The following is a 26,196-nucleotide window of genomic DNA, read 5'->3' on the forward strand; positions in this document are numbered from 1 at the left end:
TTTTCAGTGGAAGTTCGGGATGTTAATGCATATCAGCTATGTTACAGTCGCATTTCATGTGCATACACACTTGAAGCTGTCTGCTGAGGTTGTCAGCATTACTTCAGGATTGCTGGCAAGGGGTCAAAGGTAATTGGTGCACATCAGTCTTGGCACCCAGCTCTGGTTCCAGGAAGAGGTAGGTGGTGGAAGTAACTCTTGCCCTGATCTAATACCTAGCCATGGTGGCTGATAATATGGTGATTGTAGAGCTGCTGAGTCTTGCCGAGTGCAATTACTCTTCAGCGAGGAGAGACATCCATCATCTTTTTTCAACAAGATTTGTTGCGTACAGGCCAGTGGTCTAGGTAGTGGCAGTAGGCAGATGCTTACAGCCTCAGCAGCACAGTGGGGGTGAGCCAGAGGGTTGGCTCTCCGGGGTGATAGACAGGGAAGTGGGAGGGAGGGAGCTGAAAAAAAGTTTTCAAGTTCTGGGGCATGTTTGGAGAATCTGTTTTTGTTTTATGAATTGTTTGTAAGCTTGTGCTATAAGCCACCCAGAGGCTTTCTGGTAGATTTGGGATATACAATATGTGTAGTGGGAATAATACTAGAGGATAAGGAAATAAGGCCTGAAGTCATTTTCTGCCTTGCTGTAGCAACTCAGCAACTTGCACGTGGAGTCCGCTGTACAGCTCCTGGCTGCAAGCTGGTAGCTGTCAGCCCACCCCTGACTAGAGCATATAACCTTGGACCGGCTGCACTGGCAAGAAGACCATCTGCTACCCAGATAGCGGTTGAGCTTCTGCGTACACAAGGCGTTAAAGGCCTTTACAAAGGTCTCGGCGCCACCCTGCTGAGGTAATAATACGTTCCTCATTTCACATCCCACGCGAGCAGCCTGCCGTTCCCTTCGTGATGTCTGTCTGTCTGCTTTTTCCAGGGACATTCCCTTCTCCATCATCTACTTTCCATTGTTTGCGCATCTGAACAGAGTAGGACAAGATACTCTGGAGGGGAGAGCCCCATTTCATCACTCTTTCCTAGCAGGATGTGTGGCTGGTTCTGTAGCTGCTGTCTCTGTCAATCCCTGTGACGGTAAGAGACGTCTGACACTTTCTTCCTGTTGCTCCCCTTAGTCGTGACGGCCACCTCCACCGCTGCTCCGTGGTGTATGGATGAGAGGCTTTTGGGGAGGGACTTCAAAACCAGTCCATTACAGGGTTTAGGATTCCCCAACAAATGAGACTCCTGCTGCCACAAAAACTTTAGCAGTTAAAGGTTGGTGAAGGTAGAACACGTATAAGGAAAAGACCCTTCACCCAGACAACAGGGGAACTTCAGACCAGGTTTAGTATTTGGAGTATCTTGGTGGGCCTGGGGTGGGATTTTGCCCCCATGATGTGTCCTCCCCTCATACCAGTACTGCAGGAACCAGGGGCAGATGCCTGCAGGCACCAAAGGATTGTGGCAGGTGGTTTCCAACGTTTTTACCAGGCGTGAGAGAGAGACGTGGCACTTCCTGAGGCTAGGCAGGGATTCAAGTGGGTTATAACACACTTGTCCGCGTTCCTCTCGGTTGGGGTAGAGAAGGTATTTTCTGGGTTTTTTTTTGTCGTCTGCCAGAATAGAACAAAAAAGGTCTCTGATCTTCTTCAAAATGGAGATGCATCTGAGACTAGATGGATAACTCCAGGAGGTCGTCCCTGGACCTGCTTGGATAAATCTGTTCAGTCCAATTCTGTGCTTCTACCACTGAAAAATGTATGTTTTCTTTCCAGTAATAAAGACACGCCTGCAGTCACTGAGCAAAGGAACAAATGAGGAAAGCTACACTGGAATAGCTGACTGTGCGAGGTAATGAATGAAGAGCGATGACTCTGCTACGTGAATCACGTGCCCGCAGGACTGGGGTGCTCTTGACAGTGTTGTAAAACTGACTCATTCATTGTGCATAGCAGAGAGCTAGGAGTCCTTACTGCTGAGCTCAGTTTTACCAGGTTAATAATATTCCAGTTCATTTATGGGTGGGATTCTTTTTCTGTCTGAATGTAAATGTATCTCTTAGATGAGATAAGATGCTAATTACAGCAACTTTGTCTGCATATATAGAGAGCATTGGGAATCAGGAACTGCCTGCATATAACCTGCCTTGGCTCGCTGATTGTATTACCAACAAAAGTGCGTTGCCATCCTTCGTCCTCTCATCAGTGTCAAATGGTCTGGACAGCTCTGTGCCAGGAAGGGAGAGAGAAATTAATGACGCAGGCAAATGGCAGCTGATATCAGCTGGCTTCTCTGAGGCGCACATCAGTACACTTGTCTGTAGTAAAACTGCATCTGGTATAAGCCTTGTCCGAGTGATTTTTAAAATGCCTTGCTGCCCTTCGGTGCACTCGACTAGCCCTGGGGTGAGCATCTGGAGAAGCCCAAGAAGGTGCCAGGTGTTCTGAATCCTGAAATCTGGATTCTTCCGTGTCATGGAGCGGCACGGAAGCCCTGTGCAGCTTTCTCGGTGTAGCGGTAGGGCTCAGCAGCACGGAGCTGCCTGACCCATGCGTCTGGCACTTGAGTCTTAGCGTGTGTTTGTTTGGTTTGAACAGGATAGCGAAATATTGTCTGCATCAGGCAGGTGCCACACTTTGCTGTCTTTTCTCTCCCTCTCGGAGACTTGACACGGGCAGGGAAGACAGCTCTGTGCACGCTGATGCCATGTGCACTAAGTGGCCTGTTCGCAGGCTTTGTAACTTTTTTTGTGTTGTGCTCCATTCTCAGGAGGATTTGGCTGAAGGAGGGTCCATCTGCCTTTCTGAAAGGGGCAGGCTGCAGAGCATTGGTCATCGCTCCTCTGTTTGGCATAGCTCAAGTCATTTACTTCATTGGAGTGGGGGAGTTTCTGTTGGACCTTTCCCGATACAGCAGGTTTTCAACCTAGTCTCTTCCCCATTCTGTGGACGTCTTGGCACTGAACCTGCAGGAGTCATCAGCCCAAAAAGGAACGAAGAAGGGAACAGCAGCTCAGATAGATGGTGTGTCACCTGGAGCGTGGGACTTACTGGTGCAATTACGATCAACCAGTGCTAATGGAAGGCTGAGGCCATGTTCCCAGCCTCACTAGCACTGCTCCCAACCTTGGTGATGCTGTTATGTCCTCCTCATACTTCCCATGATGCATTTGTACCTTTGCACACCTGTTGTTGGGACTTCAGCAGCCAGTGTAGCACAGCATCTGTGTTTTGTTAGCATTTGAGAGGTGTAAATCTCTACATGCAATATGATCACAGCTGCTTTTCTGAGTTTACATGCTTTTCAGAGCGAGGCGTGACCGGGTGTTAGGAGAAGTGTTTCTGGTAATGGGCGTAGGGGTGGAGTTGAATATATTGGAATGGGACAAATGAGGGACTGTTACGTGGCAGTTATGACACAATCCTGAAGCTGTAACACATTTGTGAAGGGAACGCAAAGGCTATTTCTAGTAACGGTCCATCACCTCTACACCTTGGCATCCAAGCAGCACTCGTGCAGTTTTCAGGGATTTGAGTCATTATGCGGGATCCTGTTCCACTCTAATTTTAAGCCCGTGGAAAACTACTGCTGTATCTATATTTTTAATACATCTTCATTAATCTGAAAACTGAGGAGGTGATCTCCAGCAGTGCACTCTTGCTCTGTAGTCTAGCAGTTGGAGCACTTGCTCAGACCCGGGCCGCAGGGTCTGGCTACCTCCTTGTTCGACTCCACAACTGCTTCTCGGGGAAGTGCTATGACCACAGTAGCAACGCAGGGCTGAAGACCACCTTCCTGTTGGAGCTGAGCTATTGCACAGGGAAAACGTGTAGGCCAGAAGGATGGCCAGCAGCAGAGAAGCCTGCAAGGAAGAAGCCTCAGGTTCTGGCTCCTCCTCACAAAAGAACATAAAATGTACCCCCTCCACCGCAGAACAGCTTCCCAAGATGCAGTTGTGGAAACATGCGGTCTTGCATTCAGACCACCCCCGTGCCTCTTGTTTCCTGGTGGCTGCCTGAAGGCAGCTCCCTGCATGCTCTGGAGATGCACACAGCTCTCCAACCACAGCAAAGGAGAACCATGTGCCTCTGCAGGTGAGAGAGGCTCAGCCTCTGGAGATGCAGTCTGCTGCCTGTTGGGCTGCTGGGAGCTGTGCACTTCTGTAGGTCAAATTGCTTTGCTCCCCTGAAGCAAAGCACATAATTGCTGGTCAGCACCTAGGCAGGCTCAGATGTCTAACAGGCAGGATAGGATCTGAGCCACTGTATTTGGGGCCAAGTCTTTTTGTATTGGCACAACTTGAGCGCCAGGGAGCCAGGCCAGAGTACTCGGTTTCCATGTTCTTCAGCTGTGGTGGGTAATGAGGTTGGAATTATTCATCTGGGAGAAGTGGAAGAACCTCCCTCTGCTATTCTTACTGCTGGTAACTCTCATAGTTTCATAACTCACTTACCATGGTTAATCGGGAACAAAATTATTGGACGTTTTATAAGTCGGAGTTTATGACTCGAAGGGGAATATGGCTATTGTGGCGTTTGCTAAAATTAAGCAATTTTAGGCAACAGAGGTACAACAAGCTCAGGCATGTGGGGTGCCATTCACCTGGGAGAACTGATAAGCCTCAGGACCAGCCGGTCACCAAGAAGATATGGAGGGGGAGGGGGTTCAGCTCATAAGCAGTTCATTGCACACTTACATATTTCAGCTCTTATGGGGGCAGTCCTTCCCTGGGACAAGCCTGCGGTGCCAACTTGTGTTGAATTCACTGGGAGTTGCATCCGTGTTTGAGGGCAGAAGTGGTCATGGAGGTTTTAACCTGGTCAGAAACGTTCCTTGTCACGTCACTCTGGGGCTGTGCCCACAGTTTCCTGCCATTTGCAGAAAAATGAACTGGTGTGGCTTCATCCACAGATCTACTGGATGCAACGTGCAGTTTAACTGCGTAAGCTCTGAAAGCTCAAGTCCCTTTGTAACTTCAACAGCAGCTTTGTGAAAGCTGTCTTTGCCCTGTATGTGCCACACCAGCATTACAATAAAAGCTGTGATCCTTTTTCTACCAGTGGGCCCTGTGTGTATGCTTTTGTCTGCTGGGCTCTCCTGAAGTGAAGGGGTCAGGTTCATTGGTTGGGACTGGTTTAGACTGAATCGGCCTTTTCTGACTCGGCATTCCTGAGAAAAATAAAGAAATACAAAGTGCTGGGAGTTGATCCCATTGCTGCATTCTGTGGGGTTTTGAGTACCTTTGCCTTGGTTTGAAATCGGCTGAACTACCTGATGGGAACTTGCCCCATCACTCAGCACTTGGTCTGTTTTATTTGTAGCTCGTCACCAAGCCACCTGCTGCTGTCATTGCACAACTGCAGTTGTCAGCAAGGCCAGAACGCAGCAGGGGAAGCAAATTCTTTCCTGCTTGCTCTGGCTCCCCTTCTCTTCACTCATGCCAGCCCAGGACTAGGGCCATATCGCTGCAGCAACTCTAACCCAGCTCTTGAGGGAGTACAGCCGCTACCTCTCTCCTGTGCACACACCTTTCACCCTGTGCTGACTCCCACAAGGGAGGGTGCAGATTGGAGTCCACGTTCCTCTTACCAGCCCAAGTGTAAGTCACCCACTTAGGCTGTGCTGCTCAGCTCAGTGGTAGGCACATCACTGTGAATCGAGGACTGTTCCTGGACCTCCTAACACCGTGCATAGCTGTGCACAGCACGGGTACAAGCCTGGCAATTGAACTGGTCCAACCCAGCCTAAGTGCATGCATGTGTGAAACCCATGCGCAGTTCACTTTGCAGTGAAGACATGCCCTTAAAGAAGGCACATATGATCACTGCATGTGGAGAGGGTGTAGCCCTGAAGGGAAGGGCAGAGGTGTGCAAAATTGCAGTGAAGATGCTCATGGGACATCTGTGCTACTGAGTGCCAGGGGCACGTTTTTCTTCTTTTCTTCCTTTTTTGCATTTAGTGAAAGGCCATCAGATGTTCCCTTGTACATCGGCGCCTCATTTTACCTAGTGCTTGACGTTTACAAACGCACCCTAAGCAGAAGGCTCAGCCCACCTTCCCCACACGCTCTTCACCCTGCAGTGTATATTGTGAGGAGGCCCTGAAAAGAAACCCCAGCTCTCTTGGAGGGACAGTTCTTAGGTCACAGAAAACTGGGAAGGGATGTCAGCGCTTCAGAGTCAAGAGCAGGGGCATTACTAAGCAGAGATGTGTTACAGCGATCCAGTCTAGAAAGTGCCACGGGTAAGGACCAGATCCCAACCTGGAGGTGATGCTAATAGATCCTGATGCCTTATGTCTTCTACTCCAGTCATCCCTGCCTGCAGTTCCACCAACAGCTTCTCTGCTGGCCTCCCTCTGCTGCTGCCAGTACAACCAAATGCTGCTGTCACTTTGCTGAATTACTTTTGGATTAACAAGTTATGCAGACTAAGTTGCAGACCTACAACAGTTTTATTCATGTTCTTTTTACAGGCAGGCAGGCAGGCAGCCAGTAATTAGCTGTGCGGGACAGTATACACTGCTGCCTCGTGAAGTCAGACACTTACATGTTAGAGGGCTTCTGTGGTTTGGTGCAGTAGTTTGCTTTGATGGCTTCCTGAACACAGTCACTGTAGTCGGTGTTGCACTTCCCGCACTTGCAGCTCACTGCCACCGGGTAGGAGTAAAAGGGGACCGTGTGACTGGAACAGCCTGGGATCTGCACTGTCTGGTACACCAGGTCCTTGTACATGCACACATTCTGGGACAAGGCACTTTGGAGGAGCAGCTTCTTTCCATTGCTGTCCTGCAAAGAAAGGAGGGACATTCTGGTGAACTGATGGGTACCCAAGCAGCCCAGTGTCTCAAAGCCTCGCATCATGCTCAGAATGCAGCCAGGCCTCCCAACCCTGCCACAGGCATCCTGCTCAGGCCTGTCCTTCAGCAGCTGTGTGAATGACCTCCCTCACCTCCCAGAGCCTCCTCCGAGTCAACTGGTCATTAAAAAAAAAGCTTTGTCTTTCACCCATTCCATCTTGATGCCCCTCCTCAGTAACGAGGAGGCTTCAAAGAGTGCAGTAGCCAAGTCCTTGCATGCCAGGAAGGTGGTAAATGCCTCTGTGTGTAAATGGACTTGATAAGCCTGCCATGAACGTGACTTTTCCTATGTAGTATAACTACTGTTAGGAGAGGGTTTGTCCCACCAATTTTCTAGCGGAAGCAACAAGTGAGGGTCAGTAGTCAGACTGCAGCCTCGGGCACTGCAGGGGCCCCGGATTAGAACAGAACTCCCCGTACCCGGGTCATGCAGTATCCAGCACAGATGGTGGTGTTGATGGCCAGGCAGTAGGCGCACTCTCTTTTCTCCACGTGGATGATGTACTCCATGGGAGCACAAAGGGATGTTGTCTGCTCAACAGTAAGGCCAAAAAGAATCATCAGGATAACGGGATGCATGCTGGATGAAAAAATGGTCAAAGGGAAAGCATTAGATTAGGCCCCCGGGCCTGTTTTTAGAATGTACTGGGGCGCAGTTATATTATTCACACAAGGGATGTGAAAATTCAAACAGCCTCTAATGGGAGCCTGACAAAGCGCTTCCACCCTTAGTCCCTAACTTGCAATGGAAATAGCCACTGTCAGAGGGTGGGCGCCAGCCGAGACAGCTTGATGGGCCTAGAAGACAAACCTCACGTTCACTTCTCGCTGCTGAACTGCATTACACAGAACTTTCCTTTAATGGATCCTGGCAGGGAAATGCAACAAAATACAGGATTTGCCCACACCTCCCTGCTCAAGGATCCAAACGTGATGCACCTGAAACTCCAGACTTCAACATAAAAGTTAAAATAACCCAACTGGTTTTAAAGCACATTTTTATAGATCAAAGGCAACGTCATGTTTATCACACTCCAGCTGTGTCTAGGTAGAAGCCCCTTGCCTGGAGGTGGGCATGCTGCCAGGTTTTGTCATATTCCGCCAGATGACAATGCAATACAGAATATCAGCAAAACAGAGTGACGAATCCCCACTTCATCTGTCAGCTCTCCAGACTCCTTCCCGCGTATGCTGAGCAGTCCTCAGAATGAGGCCCCGATTAGTCCCTGGCTGCACCTAACAAGCACTACAGCTACACATTTGAGCTGACAGGGTCCGCAATCATATGGAATCACTCTCTAAATCCTCTTTCAGTTCCTGATTTCCCCCAGAAAAGCTACTCCATTGTCCAGGTTACAGCACCTGACAGCTGCAGTGACACTGATCCTGGAAAGACCAACTCCTTTGCAGCTGAAATCTTCTGTAATACAGGAACCAGGTTCTTCCTTCAGCCAGGGAGGCAATGACTGGGCACACACGATCGCTGAGCTTTATACTCTGCATGCTAATTCCATTCTGATCTTATTGTTTATATAATTGCACTTGAACTGCTGCCTGCTTATCTCAAAACTATCTATCTATTGAAAATTAATGCTGAACCACAACATAAATACGACAGGAACAAACGTGTCTATAATATCGGCAGCTGGAACTGAGCTGGAAATCTAATTAATTTAACACTCTCCTCTAAGACTTGTAAACCAAATGCTGCTTTTAAAAAGGTTACATTGATCATTTTGCAGGACAATGAAGTAATAAACAAAGAAGCTAACACAAACAGCGGTAGCCTGAGTGCTGAGAACTTGCTACAGGAATTACAGACTTTATTTTGGGAAAGGGGCTTGATTCTGGCTTCTTCCAATCACTGTGTTTCCAAAGACCAGGCAGGTGCTGCCAAGTGATGCAGTCACACAGCCCAAGACCAGACAACGTGAAAACAGTTGGTAAACCACAGCAGTTGCCTCAGTCACTTGCTGCGTGACCTGGGGAGGAGCTCCTGTCTGCTCATGCCTGCGCCCATATAAATGGTTTGGACTTTGAACTTTTTTTGTAACAGGCCAAAGTTAGCAAGTGGCTCAAAGTCAGACAACATCTGGCAGAAGCTGAGCCTGCAGAAAACAGCTCCGTACCACAGTTAGAAGGCCAGCACATCTGGAGCATCTAGAAGTGGGGAACAGTGCCTAAGTTCAGTTCAGGCGACGAACGTGGTGGTTGTGCGGGTGCTTACGTCTTGCCCTCAGAGAGATGCACATATCATCATCCCGAGTGTAGCCGTTGCTCTCCCCTGCTTTAGCAGCTGCCAGTCTGCCTTTCTTCCCCATTCCCTTCTCATGGCCCCGCTGCCACATCCTTCTGCACATGCTTCCATAGCCAGCAGCTGCTATTAGCATTCATCAGCCAGGTACAAACTGTGTACGCAGACCCGAGAAACGTATAGAGCCCTGGTAAACCTGGCCTAGGAAAAACATCAGTGCTTTGACCAGGGAGCAGGGCTTTGGCTGCCTCTGAGTGGTGCCTCCCCGTGGTAGTCACCGCGGCACCTGGGGGCTGCACGGGTTCTGTCCCAGACGAGTGCCACAAGGTTGCTATTCTACCAGGAAGAAACGATTTTCCTGCCCCCCACCCAAGAGTCACTAAATGCTTTATTTTCCCATTTGCTATATCTGGGCTGGTTTATATAACCTCTCAGAAATTAGGTATGGCTGTATCTGGCTTAAGGACATGAGTACAGTATTAATTGTACTCTCAGTAACATCTGTCCATGCTGCCTCAGCAACAAAAGGAAAACACTGATACTTTGCTGCTGTAACTATGTTATTTAACTCTTTCCTGCCCTGCATGCACAAATATATTCTACATATGAGAATATGGGTGCTTAAAACTTGTTTCAGGAAATAATTTTCTGGATTAAGGAAATCTGATATGGATAAGGAGACTGTGTGGTCTTGTACTGAGCTCCAGAAAGAACAGAAGGGAGAACTCAAGGCAGTAGACACCGGGAGGTGCTAATACTGAATACAGGATACTGGTAAGACCTCATTTATAACACTTTATCCAGTTCTGGTCACCAGTGTTCAAAAAAGATTGACCTAACCTGGAACAAGCTCAAAGATGGCTATGAAGATGGTCAAGGGAATAGAGACCTTTTCTTACAAAAGAAGTTCAAATGTGCCTAGTCTGATTGGTTTAGCAAAGCATAGACTGAGAGGGGATATGGTCACTCTTTACAAGTATGTTCTTGAAGAGAGAGAGCTTTTTAGGCTGATAAACACCAGCATGAGCTCAACTGGCTACAAATAAAGAACTATTTGATATAAGTTCCCAAAGTGGTGCTGGATCAACAAAGCAAATGTGAACCATGGAGGCTTATGCGGGGCGGAAGGAGTAGGAATGAGGAGGGGGCTTATCGTCTGTGTGCAGCGTCTGTGAAACCCATGTTGGACTGCTGCACCCAGGGTGGTGCCGGGATTGTCAAATGGATATTGAAGGAGTAGAGAGTATACAATGAGAGAGAGACAAAATGGGGAGAATGGAGATGATCCCAGCTATAGACCGGCTTTCACAGTGAGAATTTTGAAGAGCACAATCTGTTTAGCTTATCAAAAATGACATTAAGAGGTGGCTCAAATATGGTGTAAAATTACCTTCATGGGGTGAAAAATCCAGTTATGAGGTCTCTTTTATTCTAATGGAAGAGGTTTATCAGGAGCTAAGAGCTGAAACTAAACCAGAAAAAACAGATCAAACAAAAACATGACTTATCTATCTTTTGTCTAAGCAGAAGCGATTAGCCACCGGCCTGACCGTCAAAGGAAGTGATGATTCTCTATCTTTTGGTGTCTTCATTTCAAAACTAGATACCTTCAGGTAGACCTGAGTGATGAGGTTCATAGAGAAGCAACTTTGTGATGAAATTCCCTGGCTTGTACAATACAGGAAGTCAGACAGGATGATAAATGATCCCATCTGCCCTTGCGGACAGCTGTCAGTGCTATTTGGAGCCGCTGCAGAGTTCAGCACAGTATGTGCCAAGCAGGGAGGCACAGTCCATCCCGGGGTCTGACGACACCATAATGCATTTGTCTGTTGGAACTCCCTGTCTTGTGTGTCGACACGGCATGACGCAGAGTGCAGTCGAGACACCCCAGCTCCCTCGCTAACCTGGGTTACTCCAGTAGCAGCAAGGACCCCCAAGCTGCATCCCTGGCTCCAGTTTGTGCTGCTGCCATCACACAGGGTCTCTCATGAATGCACAAGGTATCTTATTCGAATGCTTCCCAGGATTGTCCAGTAAAGCCCAGTCTCTGACTCCTTTGGATCCATTTCTCCAGCTGACCCACTGTTGACCTGCACCCTGCTGTCGTACTTCTCAATGTGCCAGAGCAGCCCTCAGAGTCTTAGCAGTGCTCTGTGTCAGTCAGTCAGAGTGTGAATTATGTATCTCTAACCTTTCTGCTAACCAAAGCAACCTGTTCTCTGACATCAATCATTTACACTTTCATGAAGTAAAAGCCGTGATGCCAGCGAAGCGCAGGAAACATTGCAGGTAATCCCTGTGCAAAGAACCCAGTAATCCTAAATGGCGTGGCTCCAGATTCTGACTTGCCTAAAAGCTTGGTGGGTAGATAAATTAAATGGATGCTGGGGGATTAGATGGACAGAATTATTTGAAAAGGCTCAAAGTCAGAGACCAATACTATAATGTCAAGAGAGAGATCACGAAGGAAGGAGGAAGCAGGAAATCTAGTGTAACAAGACAAGACGGGAGACTGGGCAGGCTACTCACAAGCAAGGGGGAATACATATGTTGCTTCTGCTGCATGTTAGGACTCTGGATACAGCAATGAAGAAGTCTCCAAGGCAGGCAGATTCCCAAATGATGGAGAATTTGGTGGGGGGAAACATTGTCAGTACCATCCCAACACAGATCTCCAGTGACAAAAGAGGAAAAAATCCTAGCGGTTGTTAGCAGAGGAACAGCCTCCGTGTTTCCCGTCAGATGTTGTATTTAAACAGTTTGCGGCTGATGAATGTTTAAAGCCCATGTGCTCTTCATACACGCTCAGTGTTATCTCTTGAAATATTTCCACCGAGCTCTAATCTATCATAATCAAAGGTTTGCAGTTCACAGCTCTGCTCCCAGGATTAGTAACCACATTTCCTTACCAGCCAGGGATTTAAACAGTACGGATGTCTCTTTGCAGAGCACATGCCCATGATCTTGATTTATATACTCAAGATACAACATAATCCTCTTCATTTTTGTGGTTTATACAGAACAGAGCACTCCATACGACTAGAAGAACTGAACGGAAATGTCATCAAGTCTAATCCATACACCAGGACATTGTGCACAGGAGTCCTCTGGCCAGAAATGGTCTATTCCAAGATGACGAAGGAAAGAATTCCCCAGATCGTGGATCCTTCATGTGTGCAGTGGTAGGTAGGAGATTACAAAGGGTTTTTATTTCTGAGAAGGAATCGCTTGGGGATTAAGGGAAGCAGTTTGTGTCAGGAAGATAACCTGATCACCTGTCAATAAGTCTGTCCCAAGTAAGTGTATGCAAGAGCAGAATCAAGCTCTCCACATCTACTAGAAATTGTAGGTGAGCAGGAAGCATGCTGGCAGATATGCTGGATGCGATCTGCAGGAGGCACGCCTGGCAAGAGGTCAGACCTGTGTCTACCATGTATGTTTTTAGTGCTGTCCCTCATTCTGTATGCTGAGTTACTGCTAAAGATGGCAGAGCTCCTTGGACATGAGTGAGAGTGGAGCCCAGACCAGTGGGTACAAGAACCACTGGGCAAAGAAAAACCACAAAAGAATGCGACGAGAGCATAGTAAATTCTGCTCAGCATCCCACGTTAACCTATTCCATGGATTATGGGGATGGAAAAGTTCCCTGCTCCTGGAGAGCAGTGCTTCTCAACCTTTTTAGACTCAAGGCAGACAAGGTTCTTTGAGTCGATGGGATATCTTTTATTAAACCAACTAAATAGTTGGAAAAATTGTTTCTTTGCAAGCTTTCGGGAACCAACTTTTTTAAACTCAAGACACCCCTTTTTAAAGACACTCACTAAAAATCAGCGTTAGTTCAACCGCTGCCCTGCTCCCGTACAAGCCAAGATGGCCTAGGACCAGCTATGCTTGAACAGTTTTCAAATCCAGTTGGCAAGGAGTCAAGTTATTCTAAGGCCAGTTGGCAAGGAGTCAAATTATTCCAAGGCAGTGGGTCTCAACCCTTTGGACTTGAGGCACCTCTCACTGGACCTGTGGCACTGCTCCATAATGTTTGTGAATTGAGTAGTATCCAATTTTAAAAGCTAACATATTTATTACAGTGCTTACCTCCCTGCAGAGGGACCAACCTGAGCCTTTACTTCTCTTCACACATGCTTATCTCCTCCTGCTTCAGGGAACCTTTGAAAAGATCCCGTGGCACCCAGGGTGCCCCAGCACTGACTATCACTGCTACAGAACATACCTGGTTCATATGCGAACTCTGCACTTTCACTGTTGACTGGCAGAGCCATGAATCTTGCTCCTCTGCTTTACCACGTGAGTTGATAACAAAGGAACTATGCACTCCAGTTCGCAGGAGAAAGTGTAGGACTGGTTCTGCCATCACTTTCACTGGTACCACTGTGGAATAAACACATTAAATCAGCAAAATGTCACTGGGGTAAAAATAGACTGAGAACAGTCTAGCTGAGGGCTCAGCCTGTCTACACCAACTTCATTGCTGACCGTACCTGTCATTCTAGTTTGGATTTAGAGCTTGCATCCATCATCCATTCCTGGTTCAAGTGAATCTGTTTGGAGATGGAGTTGCCAGGAAGAAAGGATGAATGTGGGAAGCTCCACTGCCACAAGGCACCACTTTCAGGATGGTTGCAATCTGCCCCTCTCCTTCCACAACACCTTAGAGAGCCTTAGTGGAATTTGTCCGGTCTTGGGTCAGGGCATGTGTGTTGGAAGGAACACACCCCTTTCTCAGGGACAAGCAGGAAGTAACAAAGAGATTTTATTTCCCCTTCAGAATTAGAAATCCGGGGCCATACAGGTATCATAGGCCAGGGCTGTCTCTCAGCATCCCTGGCTGCTATCTTTCCTTCAAAGGCAAACTGGAAGTCTGAGGATGGAAAATACTCTACACTACAAATGTTGTTCCACACAGTGCAAACCTTAGGAGACATTAAGAAAAAGAGAAAGCCAAGTGATCTGGTTTAGCTGAGAAAGCAGACAGTCAAAAATCAGGTGTAATATTGGTGCTCACAAGAAGGAAATGATTCCTGGATCCCAGAGATTGTAGTAGTAACCAGTGTGGCAGGGTGGCTGTGTATGTGCATTTTGTTGTTTTGTTAATTTACTTGCATTTCTGTAATTTTATCTTTTTAGAACTTTTATGCTTAGAAGTCACAGTGAGTAGTAACTGTGTTTGAGCTCAGCTTGTCCTAAGCGGTCATACATACCTGCAGTTTTTCTTTCATTTATGCTGCTGTTCAATAAACCAGTATTGCCGTTTAGATTTTGACACCTACACCACACACAGAGGAAACATTTAAAGGGATTTTCCCTTGTATGTTTATTTAAAAAGTCTAACATAGTCTGTAGGGTCTGCAAAAACTGCTCGCTAAAGCCACCGTGAAACTAGACGAACGGCAGCTGCTGCCGAGGGAGGAACTTCCCCGGCTAACTTCACAGACAGGTGAGCCCAGCCCTAAGGTCATTAGCTCTGACTAATCTCAAACTCCAATGCAACTCCATTGGTTACCGTAGAGTCGTCTGTTTTCCCAGCCCTCCAGGGAGCATACTCCACAGTCTGAATAAACCGGAACATGGTAAGGTAGTGGCTACCTTGCGCAGAACAGCTACCTGCTGGTTAGAGCATAGCTGCATTTCTCAGTTTAGGTGAGTTCTGGCAAGTGTTGTTTTGGGAATATTTATTCTGATTTGATATTCTGCATGTACTTAGGGCTCTCTGCTCCGGAGTTTAGAACAAAAGGATTTTAAAAACGCTGTTTGGGAGTATCTGGGTCAGTAGTGTCGAGTCAGTTAGAACATAACCGGGAGTGCTTGGATTTGTTTAGTCTGCACTGGAATGTTAAATTTCAGGAAGGTATTACATATTACCAAATTAACTTGTTGGTTAGGGTTCCTTTAGTTACCAAGAGTTGTTGTTGGTTTGATCTACAAAATATCTATAATGCTATACCAGCTCTTGTACCAACTCCAGTTTATTCTAATGACTAACTTCTGTAGTACCAGAAATGCACAGGCTACTCCCACAGCAGGCAATGAGCTTACAAAAGCAAACCTTCAGCTGCTCTATGCTTACAGTAAAGGCTGCTTGGAACAGGACTGTTAATGATAAAGAAAACACCACAATGGGGACCTGAGCTGGCTGAGATGTCTCTGCAGTACCCCAGGGTCACGGTCAATAACGTTAGCGTGATACTAAGAACGGTGGCTGCCAACCAGCATCGTAGCACTAAGTTAGGTGAAGGCCCAGAATACTAGCTTTTTGACTACTTTGATATTATCATTACTGTATGTAATTACAGATTCATAATTTTGCAATAATGGCTCATATTACAATTTCTCATTCTTAAAAGAGGCTTGTAGGTGACAATAATAAAAATGACACCAATTGGCATTTAAGTAATGTAACAGGAACCTACGGTAACCAGTAGAACTGGCAAACAGTCCCCAATTAACATTTGTTCACATCTGTAACTGATTTTACTTAAATTGCGTTTAGTTCTCCCTGTTCTGCTTCCTGCAAATATAGCAAACAAGTTAACAAGCAGAGATGGTGACAAATGTTTAGAAAGCTAGTTTTGGATTAACAAATACAACTATTTTCACTAGAAACCCGAGATTGAATTACTATAACTCTCCGTCAGGCAGGGAATATACCACTTGATCTGGGTGCGCAGCTGAAATTAACTCGGCCCCGTACTGGATACCGAGTCCTTGCGCAGGGCTTCTCACACACCTTTGATACACTGTTATTCATTGAAATGATTTGTCAAATAAGTTCAAACAAGACTAAGAAAACTGTAATCTTCTCCCAGGGCAGTAGGCACCAGCTGATGAATAAATTACTTATTGTGACCACTCAGTCTACCCTAGTCAGGGAACGGTGCTGACAAGCATCACAATTCTTCTACTGCAGCAGAGGTTTAGTCGCAACTAGAATGAGCAGCGTCATAACAGATAATTGTACGTCTTCCAGACTGACACTAATTTAACTAAATTATTTTCAAGTCACAACTTCATTGTTTCAGTGCAAATTTGAAATTAGACTGGCCCTAGGGAAAATAATTTGTGAAGAAACTTTAGTTCTGAAATCCAAGCTAAAAACGGGTATGTCAAGAGCTTCGAGAGGTATGAGCATGTCCTGGCAAATTGGCATCTGTGAGGACGATCAATATTTTTATAACATAAACCAGTTAATGTAAATAATATGCTTGATTGTCATCTGCAGTTGAGGAGAACTTGACAATGGCAAGAAGGCCAGGCACACATCTGCAGCACCCACTGCCCTCCACTTTCTTCAGTCTAAGAGCATATCTACATAGGAATTACCAAATTAACTGAAGAGGCAAAACTCACTAGTTAAAGTACATTAAACTCCTGTGGTTGCTCTCGTTCATATGTAAAAATGCCTTTATTTGCTTCAATTAGCTTAATCAAATGAACCCAAGCTACTTTACTTCTGAATGTGAGTGTCCCTACTGGGGCTTCATACGCTTTAAATTCTCACCTCTAGTTAATTTGTGTTAACTTTTCTGAGCATCACAGTGTATGTATAACAAACCGCAGCTATCTCCACAACCCTTCTGTAAAACACCTGTAGGAACTAGGCCAGAACCATCACAGTGAGCTGTGCAGTTTATCTTCATGCTTTGTTTATGTATTGCACACAGCAGGCTCAGTCCCCAGCTGGACAGGAGGAGAGAGAATCTGTGATGGGCAGAACACGGCTTCTGTATTTCAGGCTCCTTTTGACTTGTCACACAGTGGTGATGTTTTCTGGTCAAGTTACAAGGCATCCTCCCCCAGAGAATGACACCGTGCAAGCAGAGACCCTCCATGGAACTGAAAATACAGTCTTTTCCAGAAACAATGAAACAGCCACCACTACAGATAAAAGCGTTCGTGTAACTACGCTGCAGACAGCAAGAACAAGCTGGGATACTGCTGTGACCACAATCACTAGTGTATCTACTTTAAGACCTTCATCACACTTTGCACAAAGCTTCCCTTATCCCACTAACGCAGACATCACCAGACTGTCAGATACCACTGCCAGATCTAGTTCTGTTACAGCACTGTCATCTACACTCTTGCCATTTAATAATTTTACAAAGCATACGGCCAGCGGAGATTCTAATCCCATAACATCAACAACAACACTGAAACCAGCAGCTCTGCATCCTACAGCTGATTCTCAAAATGTCAGTGAAGCTTTGGATTCAGTTCCTACAACCCAGGTTTCAAGTAGGTGTATTATTTGATTGATTGATTGATTGATTGATTTAATAAAGCAATACCTCCCTACTTGCAGCACCTGACTCGAGTCAAGGACAGAGTATAGGAGATAAGGCACAAAAATACAGCAAGTGTCTCCCTGCAACCATGCCAAGAGTTAGACAGTGTCCTGAAAGATGCTCACCTTCCCCACCAGATTAGCAGGTCCTGGGAACAGCCCATCAACTCGCATTCCTCTTGTCTGCTCCCTTGGCACTCAGGTCAGATGCAATAGATTCCACCGGACTCCTCAGTAAGCTTATAACATGTTGTTGCATAGAAGATGATGGAGGTGAGGACAAGAGGAGGAGTCTTCCTGGAAGGCAAAGAAAACTGTATATGAAAGAGAAAGCAAAAGTTTTAAAATTACATAAAAAATAAAACAAGAGAAGGAAGCGGGGACAGAAACCGGCCAGTTGATTAGGCTACAAATGAAAAGGCAGACCTAGGCAGAAGGATTAACTGGAGATCTACTCTGGCAGTATAATGAAGGCAGATAAATATGTCAGCCAAAACTGTTCAAATATCAGCGCCAGATTTAGGTAAATACAGTAAATCTGTTTTTGACCCTTGAGTCAAAGTGACCTGACTAACCACAGGGCTGGCCCACCTCGGCTCCTGTTTCCTATAAAAGCAACAGACCTGGCCCTCAGCCCTGCTGAAAATCATCTAACTATGGACTTAATTGTCTACATTTACACACCCGGGTTTTATACATGTTGACCGTATGTTGTATATTCGACCTGTAAACCTGGCAAGTTCAAACCCAAACTGAAACACCACTTAAAAGCATACAACAATTGTAGTAACAGAATGATCAGACTCTGGTAGAAGATTTTAATTATTTGAACAATGGTTTGGGTGTGGTGTTGTTGAGCTGTGCTTGAATAGTTAGGGCCCTCATTTTAAAACATTTTTTTCAAGGGAGAAATTAGATTCTTGGTCTGTCCTTACAGTTAGCTCATGAACACCTTCCATGCTGCTTTAATGAAATGTAAGGACTGATCTTTGTTTTTGCTATGAAATAAAGGAAAATTTCCTAAATTTTATTTTAGCAGAAGGATTTCATCTAAAGAATTCAGAGGACGTTCTCAGCATTGGTTTCAGCAGCATTTTTGTATTTGCTGTTCTTGTCATTATCATGTATAGCTTTCTTAAGTACAGGAAAAGAAAAGCGCAATATTCCCACCACCCACTGCATGACAGCTCTTCTGAAACAGGTTTGTATAAAATGCAAACATACATGTTCAAACCTACACCCTGAGAACTAGGCGTAGTAACAGAATCACTTCCTTCAGTATAGAAACGCACCAAACTTAGTGGAAGAATCTACAGCATATGCAAACTCTACGTAACATTTTAGGGGCTGTATCTTCTGCCACGGTAAAGCAGTGGAGGAGCTAGGCTGATTCACATCTGTGCTGTAACCCTGTAGGCAGGAATCGCAATCACGTGTCTTCTTTCATCATTAAAAATGTAGGGGACAATTAGAAAGACCAGTTTTCGCAATGGGAATAATTTGACCAGTAACTTGTATAGGGCTTGTTATTGTACTTATGTATTATAATTAAACTATGTTGAATGAACAGTAGTAAACATCTCTAAATATCTGAGTCAGATTTTCAAAGGTAGCTTGTTACCTAACTTGCTGAGGTGCTTTTGAAAATTGAAAGTTTCCACAAAGCGGTGCCAGTATTTTACATTTATTATAGTACTTTGTTTTGGACTACTGAAAGGGCGTGTGGACGGCAATTCATGACACAAAACAATTAAGGTGATGCATCTGAATGATCTTTTATCCTGCCTTGAATGAGAAAATGTCCTCTTTTAATACATGCAAAAACATTCAGGGAAATTTTACAATTACTGTCGCCCTCTTTCTAAATGGCATTCACCCATAAGCATTTGGCATACTTTCACTGCTCCACGGAACTGCTCCTTGTACGTGTGTTATTTTATAAAAAATATGTTTGTTGGACATAGAAAATGTGTACTACCTGAAGAACATACAGATGATAAAATAATGGATTCATTTGTTTTTCATTTGCATTCTATGCCATCTAGATTAGTGCCTGGAACACAATGTTGTTTGCACTTTAATTTTGACTTTAAATAGATGCATGTCACCCATAGAAGTACACATGCATAGCATAAATATCTCTTTGCATAGCAAAGATTTGAGTCTTTTGATTTACTACAAATCTCCCTATAACAACGTTAAATAATACTTCTGAAATTTTGCAGCTGACATATACACCACTCCAGATGACACACTGCTGATTTCAGGCGGATTGTATGATGCACCAAGAATTGACAACCCCAACGTGACAGCTTTGGACAATGATGAGGTTGAAGCCGATTATTTACCTTTGGGTTCCAGATCTGGGCAGTTCAAATTTGAATTTTCACTTGATGAAAAAGACGTTTCCTATATCTTTGAAACTTTTCAGTCACTACCACAAGACTCACAATGTAGGGACAATGTCTAATACACAGCAGATGCTCAGATTATAATTTAAATCTTCAAATAGCATTGTAATGTGTTATCATGGCTTCAGTTTCATGCCCAATATTTCTATCAATATAATGCTACTTGCACATATTCTGTTATGTAAGAGATGCTCCGTCTATCTTGAGGATGGCATCAGTTTCTCATGTGAAGTCTTACTTGCAACAGGAAATTAAGGCAAGTAACTAACTCTGCAGGCAAGCGCTCTGATTCCTGGTATTAGTGATACAACAGAAACATGAATTGATAGGGTGGGATAGTTATGGATTTTAATTCTTAACCTCAGTGAAGTAAAAGTATGAAATGTATTGCACCTTTAACTGGGGTATAGATGAAATGATTAGCAATTATATTCAATTCCATATCTAGGATATTGATTAAGGATAAAGCTTCCAAATACCCAAGTTTGGTTATTGCTTCGGTTGAAAATGTCAGCAGTAGAGGCACTCAAAACTAGGAGCTGGCTGTCTTGAAATGCAGTAGCAAGCAGCAAGACACTTGGACCCATACATGAAATCCTGGCTCAGTTGAAATCAATAATGGGTGAACTCCCACCAGCCTGCTGATGTTCCCTTTCTCTTGAAAACCTGTATCAGTCGCAATACCAGAGGATTTTTTTGAGTGACAGCTGATGTACACTATTCTAAAATATGATCTAATGTTTTTGGGAAAGATTAAACAGACCTGTGCAAATAATCTCTGGGAAGGTACTGTTCCTTGGAGTCTAGAGAAGTTTAAGTAGTTCTGTGCTTTGCCTTTTAATATATCTGTTCAAAACACATGCTGTAAACTAGACTAAAACACAACATTCTGGGTCTGTCTACATGTTGCCATATGGTGACACTGCTACAGCGCCATGCTTTAGGACTTCCTTTTGGTGGTACTAAAGCACGGAGCACTATGGGCGATTACTGCGCCATGCAGACGGTGCATGCTTAGATTTCCCACCTAGATCGCCGCAGTGGCGCACTATACCAAAGGACTGTGTTTCTGTGCACCATCCAGTCGCACAGAAACTGGGAACCCATTACATTCTATTCACAATTTCAGCAGTTAAATCTGTACATCTTTTAAAACCCATTCTGTTTAAATCTTTATCTGCTTCAACTAGAAGCACTAAAACGATGACATTGAGCTTTACTGATTAACAGGAAATGCACCATAACCAAAGTTTTCAGCCTCAGGAGTAAAGTAACTTCTAGACAAAGAATGAAATCTAGGCGTTAATGAAGTGAATAGGGGTTTTACCACTGACTTGCCAGAGTTTCACCCCAAGATGTTTATTGTTCTTGAGGCAACATGTGTCACAGAGATTACCTGTAAATTTCCTAAATTTTATTTTGGGCTCTGAAGGTATTATTTTTGAGAACCTAGGATGAATTAAAAACTAAACAACGTATGTTATGGTACTCTGCAAATTCAGTAAAGAAAAACCAATGCTTTAAATAAATAAGCTATTATTCTCTAATACTTTCCACAATTCCATGTTACCAGAGCATGAATAGCATGTTTAAAGACTGTTTTGGTCCTACATGTGCTCATCACATAGCATCTTGTAAGCATTTAGTCCAAAGTCTCACACTTCTGATCAACTGTTTAATGAAATCTGAAAGCTGCATACTCAATAGTCTGAAAAAAATAAATTGACAAATCATATCTGGCATAAAGCTAGACTCCAGGAAAGCAAAAGTAGCAAGACCTAACTCAGTATTTGTTAAAAGCTCAACACTTAAATGTTCAAAATGCTGAAACACGTACAATTGCAAACAAACTTGCTACATTAAAAGAATGGTTCAGCAAGGTGGGTGTGTGCGCGCAACATATAAAAAACCACTAAACCTAAGATTTGTGTTAAAATAAAATGCTGAATAAAATTGATGCATTTTAACAATCTCAAACATCATGAAACAAAACCTTTTATGGATATTCTGCTGAAAAGGGGAAAGTAAACATTAAACAAATAAAACCCGAGTTTATTTAAATGTCTCTGAACAACTCCTATTTTTGGTTTTATTGATTTTCAAAACAAACAAAGAAAGCCATATTCCCTCTGGGCTTGTCTAATTTTGGCCATGTGGAAAGTCTTTGGGGCACAAGTGTGGTCATACAAAGTTACATGAAAGTCAATGGCAAGGTATTAATTGTGTAGGATTAATCAGTTTCTACTTTAAGGTTTATATGAACTGAATAATCCTAGGACATTGCTCAATTTTAAATTTCAGGCAAAGAGTTTTTCAGCTTCTTTCATTTTTTTTTTCCTGTCCACTCTAGAAACTGCAGTCCATCCAGCCTCTCGCATTTTTCTTATAGCTGTAAGTTTCAGTGCAGACCCAGGAGATTTTAGCGATGATGGGGTTGATACCTAAGAATAAAAGCAAAGTAATCAATTAATTTTGTTAAAATATGTCAAGCAATTTATTTTGATTTGAAGTAAAGCTAAAAACATACCTTTTTTGGTGTCACGCCACGGAAGCGGGAAGCTTGAGGGTCATCTTTATGTAGTTTTTTGAACATTTGTTCCTCAGCAACAATGCTCTTAAATTAAGGAAAAAAGGTAATCGCTGATATAATAAAATATACTGGGTTTTTCTCATTGTTATTGTCGAATACAAATGTTTAAAATATTACCATGGAGCCTCCTCGTTGGTAAAAAACAAAATTCTGTCAAAAACTTCAGGGAAATTAGTTTAGTACAACTGTAATGAATAGGTATGTTGTTTCTGCAGAATGCTGCTCAGATCATATTCTAGAGTTTTTAGTTATGTACATTTAAGACATGGGTAGCCACACGTCACAAATGACACAGGATGCCTCTGTGCAGCACACGGGAGATCAGGGAGGGTTACAGGCAGCACAGTGGCAGAGAACAGGAAGCAGAAAACAAAGCAGGAGATTGGGCTGGGAGCACAGGGCAGGGAGCAGAAGGCAGAATGAGGGAAGGACATGGGAGGGTGCAAGGCTAATTTGTGGCCTGCCTGCCTGCCAAAAAGATGGCCCCCACCAATACAGAATGACAATTCCACATATTATCATTATAGTCCCATAAAATACGTGCAGTTATATTTTTATTGGGTATGGTATATGATATCCTATCTACTATACATATATTTTCCCATACAACAAAGAATGTACAGAATAACACTAGGTGCTGCTTAGTTGTCAAAACTTTACCAAGAGGTCATTGTGTTCTGAGCTGTCTGACTGTGTATCCAGCTCTAAAACCACTTTTCTTTTTTTCTTCAGGCCTCCTTCTAACAGTGGGCTTGGGCCTTCTCCTTGCAACTTATATTTTGGGGGAGTCTTCACAGTATATGTCTAAGAAAAAATAAAATATTTAAACGCTACATTTAAATTATGCTCAACAAAGTGTAAATTAAATTATACTTAACACAAATTTATAATATTTCTAGACGTAATTACGGCAGCATGGGCCCTTTAACAAAGTGAAAAGTAAATTAAATAAATAAATAAACACACTGTGTAAGAAAATATCTAGGTTACTGTTCCATAAGTAACAAACCTTTAATGACGGAGTGCCCAAAATACTTTTAGCTGGTGTGGAAGATGATATCTCTTTGTTTTCCAAAACGTTCATGTTAGCAGGTGTGAAATTGTAGGTCGAAGTGTTTTTTGAATGAGCTGAGTCAAGATTTAAGCTGCTTTTAGGAGTCTCCAAAAGGGAAGTTTGTGTTTTCTAAAAATATTAATAAATTTAAAACATTTAGTGTGAAACTTAAATTGTATTGCATAATATGACTATGAATATAAATTCCAAATTAAGTTATGGAATCAAAATAAAAAATACCCTGTGCTTTTTTTCTTTTTCAGGAACCACATTTTCTTTTACTTTTGCTTCTTTTGCAAGCTTCTCCTATTAAAAACAGTTATGTAATAGTAAATGTTCTACTCGTGTGTATTATTCACAGTAATGAAATAGCATGCATGTTCAGCATTCAGTCATAAATATTTGGATCGAGATCCATCCAAAATTTAGTCAAAACTGAGAAGACATTTAAAACGTAGAAACACAAATGTGCATATGCTTTTCTTGCTTATAGCTTTTTTCATAGGTCTGGTATTGAACCTACATAGAACCTACATAAGAACCTTGTCTGCCTGAACCTATATAGCACACTTTTAATCGGTATCCTGTTTTTGATTGATACATAGTGACAAGTTTATTTCAGGCACTGCCACTGCTCTCCTGCTGCCAGGTTTTTGGCCCTTGGGATGCTGGATTCTGGCCCATGGGCTGTGGGTTGACCATCCCTGTTCTAGAGTCTTTTGGCACCTCTCCTTCACGGCCCAGTAATGAGTAACACACAGTACTTAAAAGCAAACAGAATAAGAAACCAAGAATCAACCTAAATCTTTTCCACTGCATTAACTGCTATAGCTGCAAGGGCGAGTTGAGAAATACAGAATGGAATGCAGGAAGATGTACCTTTTCTTCAATCTCCACTTGAAGCTGTTCCTTAAGAGATGCTACTTCACTTTTCACACAGGATAGTTCATGTTCCTAACAATAATTAGCTTGTAAATTAGCTACATAAATGATTTCATTGTAATAGTTACATATATACACATATTTAAAGAAGAGTACTGGGTACCTCCAGACACAGACACTCATAGTCCTATAATTAAATTGAATATACTGAACTAATAGAGTTTCCTATCTGAAGCACATGAATATTCACTATTAATATGTCAAGTGGGTCATTCTCCTTCTACAGAAATACTTGCAAACAAGTCCTGTTGAAAGGAAAATGTCATAAGGGTCACTTACTGAGTTTCAGGCAGATGAGGAAGTAGAAGTATACTGTCAGCCACTTCTGAAGTGGCAACTACTCTTACAGCTTCCTCAAAGTGAGGCTACTCAGGGACAGGGAGACAGTAAGCCTGAAAGTTAGTTGTTTTTTTAGGAAATCAAGCACTACTAAGAAATGTATTGAATGATGCATCCCATTCTGTTCAAGCCAAGCCTTTCTTTTCTCTTAATATAATATTTTAACAGAAACATGAAAAAAGTAGATAATTTATTCTACAGAAGAGGTGTCACCTAACCAGACAGAGGTGAAAATAGCTACCTTGCTTAAATTTCATTTGCAACACTGCGTATTATAATTCTGATACCAAAAAGAACAATAAGCAAGTACACTACACAGAAGTTAGGGGGCTGACCTAAATGTACCACCCCCAAAATGTATATGCCTTATACAGAGAAGAAAACAATTGTTCACAAAAACAGAAAGGCTATTATTTGTCATACTGTGCCAGGGTAGCAACTGCTCCTTTTCTTTTCTCTGTAGTTATTCATTTTTTAAAATACAGATCTTACCAAAGTTCTTTTGGTTGATGTCTGTTCTTGTTCTTTTGTCTTAAAGCATTTTAATTCTGTGTCTTTTTCTTCAACCATTTTATCGTATTGGTGCTGCATGAAAGAGGCGGTCATATGAATATATGAAACAAATCAAAATTATGCTTTAAAATTATCTAGGATTTCCTTTCGGTTCAGATGTTGCAAAACAAAGGTAAAACTACTTTCGTGCTTCAGAGAGACCCATCTTTCCTTCCATAGACACCTCTTGCACATCTGCTGTACAGTACTATTTACTAAGGGTCACTTCCCACACTAAGGAATCAAATGTACCTGCGTGCAAAGGCTGGTCACATTGTAGCAAGTTCTATTTGTGAAAATATCTACTAAAGAAGAATGGCAAGGAAACATCATTAAATTATCTTAAAGTATACAGCTCAAGGCCACTAAGAAATAGGGTCCTTAAGAGAGCAGGCCAACATTAACATCAAAAGATAGAACCTGCAGTCAAATATCAGATGGCAAATATCAGAAAATCCTTTCAACAGCCAACTCTTAGAACAGACATGGAACACTCAAAAGTCAAATTACCTCCTAATATCCATGTTCTGTTCTGCAGCAAATGTGACATCCCAAAATTTATAGTCCCAAAAACATCTGCAAAATAGGGACGTCTCCTGTCAGACCAACCTGGTGGCCTTTTACGATCAGCTCACCAGATCATTAGATGCAGGGGTAGCAGTGGATACCGTCTTCCTGGACTTCCGGAAGGCTTTTGACACTGTCTCTCACCCCGTTCTCATTAAGACACTGCGGGGGCTGTGGTGTAGACACCCACACAGTCAAATGGGTCGCCAACCGGCTGGAGGGCCGCACCCGGAGGGTGGTGGTGGACGGGTCCTTCTCAACCCGGAAGGACGGGGGCAGCGGGGTTCCGCAGGGCTCGGTCTTCGGGCCCGCACTGTTCAACATCTTCATCAGTGATTTGGA

The 26,196-nt window shown here is 43.6% G+C and overlaps 4 protein-coding genes across 5 annotated transcripts in view; 2 read left to right on the forward strand and 2 right to left on the reverse strand.

The window, feature by feature from the left end:
- LOC109317844 (mitochondrial glutamate carrier 1-like) overlaps nucleotides 1-3,262 on the forward strand; it is a 6,995-nt gene extending 3,733 nt beyond the window's left edge. Inside the window, exons 4-7 of the mRNA XM_019546772.1 lie at nucleotides 639-840; nucleotides 923-1,077; nucleotides 1,761-1,836; nucleotides 2,755-3,262. Coding sequence (XP_019402317.1) covers nucleotides 639-840; nucleotides 923-1,077; nucleotides 1,761-1,836; nucleotides 2,755-2,914 — 593 coding nt within the window. The 3' untranslated portion in view covers nucleotides 2,915-3,262. The remainder of the gene's footprint in view (nucleotides 1-638; nucleotides 841-922; nucleotides 1,078-1,760; nucleotides 1,837-2,754) is intronic.
- A 3,181-nt stretch (nucleotides 3,263-6,443) lies between these two features.
- Nucleotides 6,444-13,664, reverse strand: TSHB (thyroid stimulating hormone beta). 2 transcript variants are annotated; one of them, XM_019546514.1, is made up of 3 exons: nucleotides 13,329-13,664; nucleotides 7,264-7,423; nucleotides 6,444-6,772 (listed from the first exon to the last, which is right to left on the reverse strand). In XM_019546514.1, exons 2-3 carry the CDS (start codon nucleotides 7,420-7,422, stop codon nucleotides 6,530-6,532), a joined length of 402 nt encoding a protein of 133 aa, XP_019402059.1. In that variant the 5' UTR covers nucleotide 7,423; nucleotides 13,329-13,664; the 3' UTR covers nucleotides 6,444-6,529. The 2 variants fall into 2 exon arrangements, with proteins under 2 accessions (XP_019402059.1, XP_019402058.1); XM_019546513.1 differs by lacking the exon at nucleotides 13,329-13,664 and adding an exon at nucleotides 8,206-8,293.
- A 2,422-nt stretch (nucleotides 13,665-16,086) lies between these two features.
- Nucleotides 16,087-20,511, forward strand: LOC109317845. The gene is made up of 3 exons (XM_019546773.1): nucleotides 16,087-17,350; nucleotides 18,436-18,600; nucleotides 19,625-20,511. The coding sequence occupies exons 1-3, from the start codon at nucleotides 16,762-16,764 to the stop codon at nucleotides 19,867-19,869; spliced, it is 999 nt and encodes a 332-aa protein (XP_019402318.1). The 5' UTR covers nucleotides 16,087-16,761; the 3' UTR covers nucleotides 19,870-20,511.
- Nucleotides 20,512-21,902: 1,391 nt separating this feature from the next.
- Nucleotides 21,903-26,196, reverse strand: part of SYCP1 (synaptonemal complex protein 1) — a 35,443-nt gene continuing 31,149 nt past the window's right edge. Inside the window, exons 26-32 of the mRNA XM_019546497.1 lie at nucleotides 25,228-25,320; nucleotides 24,334-24,408; nucleotides 23,695-23,760; nucleotides 23,410-23,583; nucleotides 23,061-23,204; nucleotides 22,338-22,424; nucleotides 21,903-22,251 (exon numbers count right to left, since the gene is read on the reverse strand). Of these exons, the coding sequence (XP_019402042.1) occupies nucleotides 22,108-22,251; nucleotides 22,338-22,424; nucleotides 23,061-23,204; nucleotides 23,410-23,583; nucleotides 23,695-23,760; nucleotides 24,334-24,408; nucleotides 25,228-25,320 (783 nt within the window). The 3' untranslated portion in view covers nucleotides 21,903-22,107. The remainder of the gene's footprint in view (nucleotides 22,252-22,337; nucleotides 22,425-23,060; nucleotides 23,205-23,409; nucleotides 23,584-23,694; nucleotides 23,761-24,333; nucleotides 24,409-25,227; nucleotides 25,321-26,196) is intronic.

This window comes from Crocodylus porosus, unplaced genomic scaffold (assembly GCF_001723895.1).
Source record: "Crocodylus porosus isolate Cpor-Errol unplaced genomic scaffold, CroPor_comp1, whole genome shotgun sequence".
Taxonomy (NCBI): Eukaryota; Metazoa; Chordata; order Crocodylia; family Crocodylidae; genus Crocodylus; species Crocodylus porosus.

Bases quoted from the DNA above. Each gene is read 5' to 3' on its own strand.
- TSHB (XM_019546514.1), bottom strand. From the start codon at position 7,422: ATGCATCCCGTTATCCTGATGATTCTTTTTGGCCTTACTGTTGAGCAG. The intron at 6,773-7,263 runs GTACGGGGAGTT...CTTTCTTTGCAG, and splicing joins CTGGATACTGCATGACCCGG to GACAGCAATGGAAAGAAGCT.
- LOC109317845 (XM_019546773.1), top strand. From the start codon at position 16,762: ATGTATTGCACACAGCAGGCTCAGTCCCCAGCTGGACAGGAGGAGAGA. The intron at 17,351-18,435 runs GTAGGTGTATTA...ATTTTATTTTAG, and splicing joins TCCTACAACCCAGGTTTCAA to CAGAAGGATTTCATCTAAAG. The intron at 18,601-19,624 runs GTTTGTATAAAA...GAAATTTTGCAG, and splicing joins TGACAGCTCTTCTGAAACAG to CTGACATATACACCACTCCA.